The sequence below is a fragment of the Mastomys coucha genome, unplaced genomic scaffold (genome assembly GCF_008632895.1).
Source record: "Mastomys coucha isolate ucsf_1 unplaced genomic scaffold, UCSF_Mcou_1 pScaffold1, whole genome shotgun sequence".
Lineage (NCBI taxonomy): Eukaryota > Metazoa > Chordata > Mammalia > Rodentia > Muridae > Mastomys > Mastomys coucha.
Window position 1 is genome coordinate 16,418,516 of NW_022196891.1, and position 12,951 is coordinate 16,431,466.

The 12,951-nt window shown below is 47.7% G+C and overlaps 1 protein-coding gene across 3 annotated transcripts; it reads right to left on the minus strand.

The window, feature by feature from the left end:
• Nucleotides 1-205: 205 nt before the first annotated feature.
• On the minus strand, nucleotides 206-5,744 carry Tmem177 (transmembrane protein 177). 3 transcript variants are annotated; one of them, XM_031380611.1, is made up of 3 exons: nucleotides 5,626-5,744; nucleotides 4,419-4,504; nucleotides 206-3,554 (listed from the first exon to the last, which is right to left on the minus strand). In XM_031380611.1, exon 3 carries the CDS (start codon nucleotides 3,340-3,342, stop codon nucleotides 2,407-2,409), a length of 936 nt encoding a protein of 311 aa, XP_031236471.1. In that variant the 5' UTR covers nucleotides 3,343-3,554; nucleotides 4,419-4,504; nucleotides 5,626-5,744; the 3' UTR covers nucleotides 206-2,406. The 3 variants fall into 3 exon arrangements, with proteins under 3 accessions (XP_031236471.1, XP_031236481.1, XP_031236467.1); XM_031380621.1 differs by lacking the exon at nucleotides 5,626-5,744 and adding an exon at nucleotides 5,265-5,279; XM_031380607.1 differs by lacking the exon at nucleotides 4,419-4,504 and having other exon boundaries at nucleotides 5,626-5,723.
• Nucleotides 5,745-12,951: the final 7,207 nt, after the last annotated feature.

A 12,951-nucleotide genomic window follows, 5' to 3' on the forward strand; every position in this document is an offset into this window, starting at 1 on the left:
AGAGAGAGGGAGAGAGAGAGAGAGCATTAGCTAAGAATGTCGGAGCAGGAGCCATGTAAAGCACATGGGAAATTCTATGAGTGGGAACAAAGACTTTGACCAGGAGCAGGAGAGAGAAATAAGCAGCTATTTCAGGGACTAGCTTCTTCCTCTACCCTGTATTGGTGTTTTCAGCTGTTACAATAAGAAACTTAAGGCTGGATCGTTTATTTTAAAAAAGAGGTTTATTTAGCTCATAATTCTGGAGGTTCTGGAAAACCTCGCCTGCTTCTTTCTGCCCATCTCTGGTGGTCCCCTGAGGAAGGTGTCATGGAAGAGGGCACAACATCAGGAAGCCATTGGGGAAGGACTCACTCTTTGGATAGGGTCTTGGCCTAGCTCTCAGTCTTGACTGGAATTCACCACTAAGTAACCCATATTAACCTCTAACCCCTTCAACCTGCCAAGAGTTGGGGTTCACAAGTGTGAGGCACCATGCCATGTTTCTTGTCATTCTGAGACAGGGTTTCCATATGTAGCATACGCTGGCCTCAAACTAGTAATCCTCCTGCCCAAACCTCCCAAATGCTGCGATTCTAGATGTGTACCACCACACTCTGTGTTGGCCTTGCTCTTATTCTAACAACCTGTGCTTGGTGGGGGGTGGTTGGTTCATTTGCAGCACCGGCTACTCAGGAGGCTGAGCTGGCAAGACCCCTTGAACCCATGAGTTTGAGAGCACACTGGGCAACAGTGAGACCTCGTGTCAAAACCTAAAGCAAACCAAAGCCTTGGTTACTTATGCCTGCCCGAGCAAGCTGTGCAAGACCAGCCCAAATCCTTCCTGAAGATGACACCCCAAAGGGCCTCATCACCTCCCACTGGGCCCCACCTCTCAAAGATTTCCCTACTTTCAACATTGCCACCAATGGGGACGCAGCTTCCATATTTAAACCCTAGCACTTGAGCAAATAAGTAGAGAGGCCTGCTGCCACCATCTTGGTTCCTCGCAAGATTAAGAGTAGATGGTGTAGTGTTAAATGCCAAGAAGTTGGAGCCCTCAGTGTCTAGACTTTTCCACCGGGGTGTTGAGATGGCCTTTTGACCCTTAGCTAGCCTGCGGCAACGGCAGTGACTGAGAGATACCCCCATGTCTGTGGAGTGTTGTTAGCCTGGATGGAGAGCCATCCATCGAGAAACGACTTTACCCATCTGTCAGGTTAGGTCTGTCAACTTGACAAAGCCTACAATCCTGAGAAGGGAAAGCCTCAATTAAAGAATTGCCTGGATCAGATCAGTCTCTGTGTCTACGGGGGATTATCTCCACTGTTAGCGGACAGAGAGGCCAATTGTAGATGGTACCGTCGGTAGGCAGGTAGTCTTGGGTTGTATAAGAAAGCTAGCTAAGCAGAGCCTGTGAGCCAATCACCAGAAGGCAGCATGCTTCCATGGTTCCTGACTTCGGGCCTGATTTGAGTTCCTGCCGTGACTTCCCTCAGAGATGGATCGTATATGACCTGGAAGTGTAAACCTCTCCTACTGGACTTGCTTCTGGTCAGAGTCTTTTTATCACATCGACGGAAGAGAAAGCTAGCACATCCTTCATTTATCAGGCCCATATTGCATGCTGCTCTAGAGTCCCTTGTCCTCAAGAGCTCAGTGTGCCATGCCCAGGGGAAGGACCTGTGGCTGGCAGGGCACTCAGCTCTAAACCACGGACGAAGTCTGAGCAGAAGCCAGTGGTATCCTACTCTGCCACTCTTCGGCCTACCTGGCTCGCTCTCCTTTTAAGGTGTTCTCCCAGCTACCACAGAGCGCCCTTCTACAGTGTGGGCTATCCTCCGAGTTATACTGGACCTGGGCTAGCAGCCTTGGAAGAGGTCATTTCCAAGGAGATGACTTGAATGGCCAAGTTAGTCCTGGCTCTGTGAACACAGGTCTCCTCACCTCGCCCTGCTAAGGGTTTCTTATCCGAGGATTAAAGGCAAGGAATAAATGAGCTACATGACATCCGGTAGATTGGGACAGTTCTCCACTGCAGGAAAGAAAGGGTGGCTAAGTCAGAAACAAGCCTGGTGGTGACTCATGGTTTGACTTCCACAGCCCTTTGGAATCCGGAGACCACAAAGGAAGAAAGCCCTGTTTATTTATGCTGCTTTCTACCAGGCCCTCAGGCTCACAATCTCATGCGACCCTATAATCAGCCCTTCCCACTTCACAGTTGAGGTAAACAAGACTCAGGATTCGTACAGGGACTCACGCTCAGCCAGAGTCTATTCATGGCGAGAACAGAGTTCAGTTGTTTCACTCCGATGATGGTCACTCTTCTGACCCTGGGCTGTGGATACAACCACATCAAGAGATTCCCCCTGAGTTCATCACGAGGCAGTGCCTATGCCAGCCGGGACTTCCCTGCTGCCTGGATTCTCAGAAGCGGCCTAGGTTGACTGTCGCCCTCCACATCTGTTGGAGAGAGTCCCGGCGGGTGGTGTAGGGCAAATGGTTGATGCGGAACCAGTGTCTGGGGACAATGTTGCCACTTGGTGTGTACAGCTTTTCTCCTTGTCTGCCCAAAAGACTGCGTAGGGCTAAGTTGCCTGACAGAATCTTCTCATAGAATTCCACTCCACCCTGGACATAGGCCGCAGACAGAGAGGCCGTGCGGCGGTCCAGCCAGCCTTCCAGGGCAACGGTGAGGGAGTCCTTGGAAAAGGTATAGGCTACGTAGCCTACCACTATTGCCACCAAGTTGAAGGCGGCTCGCAAGCTCACGGGGCCTCCATAGAGCCCCAGGGCATGCTTGGCACCCACACTTATTACCCATGTTCCCACTAGGCAAGCGGGGGCCGGCAGGGTCTGCAGGGCGGCCACACCACTCTCCAGGTATACCACCTCCTTGGCCAAGGCAAACTTCTGGGCATCGTGAGACAGGGTGAGAGCATCTCTCAGCCTGGCACCTGCTGGGCTTTGCCAATCCACTCTTTGCCCGTGTATGATTACAGTGTGTTCCATGTTGGTCACGGGACCACCCAGGAAGATGGCAGGGATTCCCACCACTGCCCCAGCAGGCAGCCGTGGGAAACCAGCACTCACAGGCTGAAAAGTGAAGGCGGTAAAAGGCTTGTAGCGGTGACCTGGAGGGATACCCATGTCCTTGAGCACCTCTTGGAAAAGGTTCCACAGAGCAGGGGAAAGGGGAGCTGGCTGGCCCTGGGGCCAGTACTGGTAGAGCCACTGGACTACGGGATCTGGGAAGAGGTGAAATGAGATTTGAACCCCAAACAGGCCTGCACAGGAACCCACCAATAGGCCTGTCCTGTGTCTCTGTATAAAGGCTGCAGCCCTCCACAGAGGACCAGCCATGAGTACTGTCTCTGCTGATAAATTGGCCAGGAATAAGAGAAGTCAGCTGATAGGTTCTGTCAGGTTGCGGGCTACACAGCGTCTGGGGCCACGAGGTTCTTAACTGAAGTGAGATACTGCCTTGTGGCTGAGAGGAGGGGTTCCATCCAGAGTCAGACACCTCAGGTTTCACAGAATCAGCTCTCCATCTGGCAGCCAGGTGTACAGCAACTCTGATGGGTAAATACAGAGAGGACATTTCAGTGTCTCACAGTGGTGGCCATCCTCTGGCAACGGCGGTAATTACTCATTGCCACAGCTAGACACAGCACTCACTCGAACCAACTCTCATCCCAGAGTCACTCTCTGACTTATGAAGCGCATGTTTAATTCACACAGCACCTACTGTATGCTACACAGTTCTAGCGACGCAGTTCTGAGAGCATTTTGTATACAGCTGTCCCTCAGTGGCTACAAGGGTTTGCTTCCAGGATCCATGCAGATATCAAAATCCGAAAGACCATCAGCTGCTTTATATAAATAGCATAGCATTTGCATATGAGCTCTCATATATATGTATATATATATATACATATATATATGTATGTGCCCACCTCTCACATACTTTAACTTATCTCCACACTACGTATAACACTCACTACAGCATAATACTGCATATAGAGCTAGACTCTCACTAAAATGTCTGCCTGCTCAGCAGACCCAATTTTGCTTGCATATTTTCAGTCCTTGGCTGATTGACTATGCATGGACACAGACAGCCAACTGTACTAGGAAATACATGTAATACTAATAAACACAGGGAATATTTAAACACACACATTTATACATAAATACACACTACATGTGCATATCCTTAGAGGATTAGATTCAAGATACCAAAAAGCGTTCCAAGATCTTCACATGCTCATCTCTTACAAAAAGGTTTAGTATTTGCTGTTCTCTATATTCTCAATCAACTCTGTATTACTTCCAGCACCTATTACAACGCAAACACTACATATGTAGTTGCGATGCTATATTGCTTAGGGAGTAAAGACCAGAAAATAAAGTCAGGTTCAGTACAGATACAAATTTACCTTCCGAAACATTTTTTGTTATGTAGCTGGTGGTATCACCAAATACAGAGTCTGAGGACACAGACAAGTCACTGGATGCAGTCAGTCTAAGGAAAAAAAAAATCCTCATCACTTCAGAACCCATACCACACAGTTGATTTTCAGCTGTGAACAGGGATGCAGCTGGACAGGTTTATTAGCCAAAACCCCAAGTGGCAGCATCACACGATGAATAGTGTCCCTACTTCCACCAAGCTCTCACGGTTGAGGCCACAATTCCATTATCTTAGGATGTGGCTGTATTTGGAGCTTCGGCCTATGTGTGAAATCAAAGGTTCTTGGGGTGGCAATCATCAAATCTCACTGCTTTCCATCTCAGATTAGGACGAATACAGAGAAAATACCGCATGAAGATCGAGGGGAAAGATGGTCATTTGTTAGCCAAGCAGAGATGCCCAGGGAGCCTACCTAGCCTGGCCACAGCCGAGGGTTGGCCTTCCAGCATCTGGAACCAAGGTAAAATAAACTCCTGTTGTTCAGGACATGCGTCATGTGGCACTTTCCTTGGCATGCTAACCACTGATAGCAGAGGCTCAGTATTTGATCACAGGCCGCTAGGGATCCATAGCAAGCGGTTCACTTTAAAAATGTTATCTATTACATATACACAAATAGACCAAACAGACCATCAACCTCACTCATTAGCATAGTTAATATTGTTTTGTTGTTAGTGGTTTTTTTTTTTTTCCTTTGAGACAAAGTCTCACAGGCGCACTTTTGAATATTCCGGGCACCTTATTTCGTTCTTTGATTATGTCACTGATTATGACTGTTTTATCTTTGGATGAAATCTCACTTTATTCCTACCTCCGCGAAGCGTTTGATTAGCAATATACTACTGTAAACAAAACGTGGGTTTCTGCATAACATGATTTAACTCATTCTTTCCGAGAGGAAACTGAGGCTAGAAAAGTCAGGGTCCTTGGAGGGAACCGGAAAAAAACAAAACAAAACAAAACAAAACAAAACAAAACAAAAAAACCCCCTGGGTCGGCCTCTGAGCCTCGCAGTTGGCCTAGAGGCGGGTGTAGGTTCTGGCTTTAGAAGAGTTCTCAAGGCGATTCCGCCCTGACACACACCGAGCTCCTTTCAACAGCCGGAACGAGACTGCACACGGAAGCTGGGCATCGGAGAACTCCCCTGCTCACAGCCAAGAGCGAGAGCTTACCTCGGTAGCAACCTTGGAACACGTCGCTCCCGCACCGGACTGGGCAGGCGCAAAGCACGCCGGTCGGCGAGCCTCTGTGGGCGGGCCCTCTGTGGGCGGGGCCTCTGTGGGCGGGGCCTGGAGCCGCTCCTCTGCTCTGGTCCTGACTGCTGCCTCCCTGGAGTCTTATTCAGGGGGCAAGAGGAGCAGCTTGAGGACTTTGTTATCCAATTCCGGATTTCTGTCAGCGCAGAATAAGTATCTGTGCAGTACGCTGGGAGGAGAGCTAAGCTTAGTGAGAAAAGCGAAGCCGGGAAGGTCTGGAATCTGCTGCCAGTGACCTTGTGAGACCCGCAAGAAGTGTGGTGTAGATCATATTAGAGTTAAGTAAGAAATACTTACCGGAAGGCACACCCGACAAATGGTAGATGCGTGGATACACGTGTGTGCGCTCATTCATTCATAGGCCAGAGGTGAACTTAGATGTTGTTTCTCAGGAGCCAGCTGACCAATTTTTGGAGAAAGGGTATCCCTGTGGCACCTGGGGTTCAGCAATGAAGGTAGCCAGCCTGGCCAAGTGAGCCCCCGGGATCTGCCTGCTTCTGTCTCCCCAGTGCTGGAATTGCAAGCCTACACCATTAACAACCAGTTTTGTTGTTTTGTTTTGTTTTATGTGGCTGCTGAGGATTGAGCTCAGGTCTGCATGCTCTTGCGGCAGGCAGTCACTTTACCACTTGAGCCATCTCATTAATAGACTGAGGAGTTTTCTAAAAAACAGTGTCAAGGGGCTTTGGGTGTTAAAATAATACTCACCATTAGTACTGTTTTAATTACTATTCAGTAGGTTAGAGCTATCCCATATCTTTAAGCCTATCTGTTTACAAATATTACCTCAATACATCCAGGAATCTCTGTATAAAGATATTATTCTACTTGGTTTGTGGTCAACTTTTAATTAATCCACAAGCCTTACCGATTATCTTCCTTATTTATATCTCACAATTTCCATTTTTTTTTTTAAAATCAAATTTCCTGAGACTTCTCAAACCACACTTTGGGTGAACTTGGTTGGTGTTTTGTTTTGTTTTTTTGAGATAGAGTTTCTCTGTGTAACTGTGGCTGTTCTGGAACTCACTCTGCAGACCAGGCTGACCTCAAACTCAGAGATCCACCTGCCTCTACATCCTCAGTGCTGGGATTAAAGGCCCGCACCCCAGCTACTGCTGCTGCTACTACCAGCATCACCACCTAGCTTAGTTGGTCCTTTTAAACACACTCACCCCCAGAATTAGTCAGAGTTCTCCAGGGTGTGAGGATATGTGTGAAGAAGTTTAATAGAAAGCATTGGTTCCATGGGTGTGGTGGCCCAGATCTTTAATCCTGACACTTGGGAGGCAGAGGCAGGTAGATCTCTGTGGTCCATACAATTAAGAAGGCCAAAGACTTGAGCTCTGCTCTCAGATAGTTGAACAGCCAAGATTGCTTATGGCCTAGCACTGGTCAAAACCTGATGCCTTGACGCCATCAGAGCAAGAGGACCAATGCAGAAGTTCTGACCTGAGTCTTAAACAGAGCCAGGAAAACACCAATGCCCCAGGCTGGGTGCTTCGCCTAGTGTTCAGCATTCAGGACTGAACTCCTGGGATTCCCTGAAGCTCTTACCACCCTTAGCTATGCCCCAGGGGAGGGAGAGAACTCTTCCTCAGACTAGACTGTTGTTGTGGGCATGTTAGGCCTGATGTTAGCTGTGGAAGGGACTAATCCACAGCCCACCAACAGGAGGTAGGAGGAACGGTGGATGGCCAGTTCAAGGCCACGAAACAGGGTGTAAAGATAATGGTGGTCGTTGACTAGCTGGTGGTCCAGATAGCAAGACAGCTGTGCTCCCTGTGGCATCTCTACACTAAGGGGTAAAGTTGGAGCCACAATAGCAGCCAGGACTCCTGGCCAGATGCGTTGGGTAGGTCAACATCTGTCACAGAGCTGGGAGGTCTTTGGGAGGCCTCGCCTCTCTGGGAGAATCAAAGGGCAAGTTAATGGATGCTGGGGAGAGAAAGAGACTTTTTCTTCAGTAGTGTAGCCTTGAGACAATGCCTGTACTTCTTTAAATAACCCCCACCCAAGTTCCTGTCAGCAACCCTCATGAAAGCCATTGTTATACACCCAGACATGAAAGTAGAAGAGACAGTAATTAAGACGAGGAAGCAGGGCTGGGTGGTGGTGGTGCACACCTTCAATCCCAGCACTTGGAAGGCAGAGGCAGGCGGATTTCTGAGTTCAAGGCCAGCCTGGTCTACAGAGTGAGTTCCAGGACAGCCAGGGCCACACAGAGAAACTCAGTCTCGAAAAACAAAAACAAAAACAAAACAAAACAAACAAAAAAAAAAAAAAAAAAAAAAAAAAAAAAAAAAAAAAAAAAAAAAAAGAAGAGGAAGTAGATCAGTGAGGGGGCGAGAAAGGGTGAAGATGATGAAAATTATGTACATGCTTGAAATATCATAACCATAATGAAACCCTTAGTTATTTTAATTGACATATGCTAAAAGCCTTAATAAAAAGTCCTGTGTTTATTGGGCTGCATCTGGAATGGGGTATGTTGGTGTCTCTTGTTAATCCCTCAGATGCAAAAAGATAGGCCACTGACCCAAATCATGTAGCCACATTAATTAAAGCAAGCTTTTATTATCCATGTACATGGGCTGTCTCTCTGTAAAGGTAGGGGTCAAGAGGTTAGCATTGGACATGGATAAGGTAAGGGTTTTTATGATTCGGGAGCAGGGAGTTTCGAAAAAGGGGATTTGGCAGGCAGATAGGCTGGGCTGTAGGAGCAGAACATTGACATAACAAGCTAGTCACCAATGACCTCCAGAAGCAAAGACGTGGTTGTAGGTGGTCATCACAGTAGATGGTTATAATAACTCTTTTAAACAAAGACATGGGTGCTGTTTCTTGGCAAAGGCAGTAGTAACAAAACCATAGTTAAGGTTATAGGTGGGGCATGGGCCTGTCCTTCAAAAACATATTTAATTATAAGCAGGAATGAATCTAGTTTCTGTTACTATAAGATAGCTTTCAAGCCTAAGATGGAGGCAGGCTGGTTCATCACTTTGTGTAAGATCTGCACTGCTGGTTACTGGGGCTAGAGCACTCTAACTACTTTCCGTATGCACCTCAAGGTTTTACTTTTTAAAATTTCTGTATGTATGTGTATATGTGGTATGTGCACACAGGTGTGCATGCATGTCTATGTGTATGGATGTACATGAGTATAGGTGCATGTGTGCATCCCAAGGATTAAGGTTGATGGTGGGTGTATTCCTTAGTCACTCTTTGCGGATTAAGGCTGATGGTGGGTGTATTCCTTAGTCACTCTTTGCGTATTTATTGAGGCAAGGTCTGTCACTAAGTCTAGAGTTGGCTTGTCTGGTAGTCTAGTAGGCCATCCTGTTCTGAGAAGCCCTGTCTCCACCTATCCTGGAATGGCTTGCAGGCAACTACCATGCCCACCGGGCTTTGACATGGGTCCTGGGCAGCTCAACTCTGGTCCTCATACTTGCATGGCAAGTGCTATCTACTTGCTCAGCTGTCTCCAAAGCCCCAAAGGAAGCTGGCCAAGCCCGACATCCAAGATGAGACCCTTTAAGGCATGCACTCTCTGAGAAAGAGAGTCGTTGTCCTGGCTGAGCAGCTCAGGGTTGGACATACTTCTGCTCCACCTTTCTGTTTCTTGCTCTGTGTGTTTGTGTGTGCATGTTCATGGAGACCGGAGTCAGAGGTCAACCTCAGGCATAGTTCTTCACACGTACATACCCCACACCTCTCACCTCCTAAACGGCAGTGTTGGCAACATTTTCCCAAACAGAAGGACTGTGGCGCCGTAAACAGGATTGTTATCAGATAAACAAACCTAAAGATGGCTTTCTGTTTAAAAGAGAAGTACATCTCCCAAGGTGGTTCCTGTTTTCCAGGAACTGAACCCACCAGAGATGAGCGCCCAGACATAGTTTACAGTCAACTGAAAGTCTTTATTCCAGCTGGCTGGGACTATACTCAGGTATTTGAGACCAAGTGAGTGTTTAGAGTAGGGGTTTTTTGAAGGCAAACAAACAAACAAACAAGAAACCTCTACATCCTGGTGTCTCAATTGACAGCTGCTGGAAGCAAGTAATTCAACAGAAGCTAAGATAAAGAGCTGGTCAGGGAAGCTTGCACGCCAGGCAGTTTATCAGGAGCTAAGATAGGTTTCCTGGGACATCTTGACCTCAGGTTCCTAGAAGAGAGTTGGGTAATTTTCCATGGAATTTTTTTTTTCCATCAAGGAGACTAAATTCTAGTCGAACCTAAAATGGCCTTAGCAAGGATAAAAGATGGAAGAATCTTGCCCTCTCCTGAACCTCTCCTGACCTCCCCTCAAAGGACACCTAGTTCCTAACGTGTATCAGTTCAGATCCCCGACCTGCTGACTGTTCCTGGGAAACGCTGCTATTTAAGGTCTCAGTCTACCATGTCTGGATAGTTCCTCTGAACTGGAGGACTCCCTTTTCCAGCAGGACCTCCTCTTCTCTGCTTGACTTTATCTACAGCACCCGAACCCACACCATCTACCTGAGGAAGGTCATGTAGTCCTTGACAAACCTACAAGTTCAACCCCCAACCCCACCTCCAACCCCCGACCTCGAAAGAATCTGTCCAGCAAGTACTTGGGCTTCCTGGACAGCCTCTCTCCATGCAAAGGAGACATTCCCAGAATGCTAAGTTCCAGCCAATGACTCGCATTCAACCTGAAAACTCCTTCCCACTCTCCAAGGTACATATATAGCCCTCGTTAACCCTCAATAAAGTATATGCCCACAAGCTGTTTCGCTGAGTACTGTCTAAAAGAAGTGTAAGACTAAAATCCTCAGAGAATCCCCTCCCCCCTCCCTACCGGCACCTCCCCATCCCCCACAGCCTGAAACTCCCAACCTGCAGGATTCTGCAGACCACACCTGTTCCAGGCTCTGCTTCATCCTTCCTGCTCGGAACCTGGACTCACTCGGAATGCTGACCCACAGACTGTCTTAAGCCTGCCTGCTCTCTGTGTCCTCCTCTCTGCTCCCCCACCACACAAAAGGTGGCCTTGGCTGTTTGATTCCCCAGTAAACCTTTTTGTTTTCTCCCCAAGGAGTGTTCCAGTTTGTTAGTTTCTCCTCTCACTCGGGTGCTGTCTACTGTTTTGTTGCTTGCCTTTGTTTGTTTGTTTGTTTGTTTCGCTTTGTTTTTGAGACAGAGTCTCACTGTGTAGCTTTTGTTCGCCTGGAACTTGTTATGGAGACCAGGCTGGCTTCGAGTCACAGACATTTGCCGGCCTCTGCTTCTTGACTGCCAAGATTAAAGGTGTGCGGGACTCCCATGCCTTCAGAGCTGCGAGTTAGACAGACTCTCTGCTGGGTAGACTTACAAGCTCTCAGGAGACCGCCCCCCCCCCCTCTCTCTCTCTCTGACAGCAGGGATTCCAGAATCAACCATGAGAACTGATGGGGGGCTGGGGGTACAGGGTGGACCGGAGGCTGTAGCAGCGGGGGATCCCAGCCTTTGGGAACAGGTGAGGGAGATGGGGGGGGTGGGGGAACAGGAGGCAGGTGGAATTTACTTGAGCAATCTGGTCTGGAATTTAGCATTTCTTTTCTGGGGTCCTGGTGCTGAGTTCTGATGAGCCTGTTACAGATTCAGAGAGGCTCCCCACAGGGTACAGTTTACTGTAGCCTGATCAGCTCCTAGTTTAAATCGAATAGATAATGTTAGTAAGGATAAGAGAAAAAAAAATTAGCAAGTGTAAGAAAAAGCAAGCTGCCAGATCTTCAGAAGCAATTGTTGCACCTGAGATTCCCAGTCACTCAGTTGAGATGCCCTTGTTACATCCACTAACCTCAAGGAACTTGGTGACTGATCCCAGAGAACTTCTGAACATCACACAGCCATCGGCTGCAATGAAGGAGCGTTATCCATGACACTGATTGCAGAATAAAATGCAGGTGACATTTCCCTGCCTCTTCTCATATATAGGAGATCTGAAAAGGGGGTGGGGTAAGCTCTTCGGGAAGGCGATTTGGTTGGTGTAGAGGTTGAGGTGGCAAGAGATGTATTTCTTGTAGCATCCACTAGAGGGCACACGATCTCCAACATGGTCTATGTAACCATTCCACGGGGATGTCCTGTGAGGTGCCAGGGCCTAAGTAGACATCTGTAAATGTAGGACCCCATCCATGTAGTGCTGGGATGGAACATGGACTTCACACAGGCTCCGTAGCACCCCACCAACTGAGCTACATCCTCGACACAGCAGAAGCCAACTCACTCTGCCAAACAGATTCAGAGAACAGACCACCCACCCTATGGAAGTGGGAGATGAGGGGCCGCCCTGCAGGTGCCTCTCACCTGAAGGGGTCCTGATCCGTGCTGGACTCCTGTGGTCTCCCGGCAGTCAATGGCTGTTTTGTCCAAAGGAGTGAATTGTGCATGTCCTGGAATCAATGTCAGCACGTGCACATGTGTGTTTGTGTGTGTATGTTTAAGACAGAGAGAGATTTTTGACAATTTATGAAGACATACTGTTGATAGCTAATCTTGGTTGTTAACTTGGTGGGATTTAGAGTCGTCTTGGAAACAAATCTCTGGGCTTGTCTCTTATACCAGGTTTGTTTTTTAGTTTTTTGTTTTTTTTAAGATTTATTTACTATTATATATAAGTACACTGTAGCTGTCCTCAGACGCACCAGGAGAGGGCATCAGATCTCATTCCGGATGGTTGTGAGCCACCATGTGGTTGCTGGGATTTGAACTCATGACCTCTAGAAGAGCAGTCGGTGCTCTTAACCACTGAGCCATCTCACCAGCCCACATACCAGGTTCTTTACAGAGGGATTATTTAGGTTAGGTTAATTGAGATGGGAAACCATCCTACAGTGGACATCACCATCCTTGGGCTGCAGTCCCAAGACTGAGTAAAAAGGAGGAAGCGAGCTGAGCATTGGGGTAACATTTTGTTGCACTGTGTGAAAATATTATCCAAATGTTGATTCTATACGGGCAAAGAGAGGACTAGTGGCTGGACTTACGTATTGCCATTCTTATGGCTCATTGCCTGCCTTGATATTTTGTAAACATACACCTTCCTCACTTTTGATTGGTTTAATAAATATCTGACAGTCAAGGTGGGACTTCTGAAGAGAGATATATGGACTATGGGAAGAATCAGGGGCCTGAAGATCCATTAGCATGATGCAGAGGAAGTCAGACATGCCTGGTGTGTGGGGAGAGAGAGAGAGAGAGAGAGAGAGAGAGAGAGAGAGAGAGAGAGAGAGAGAG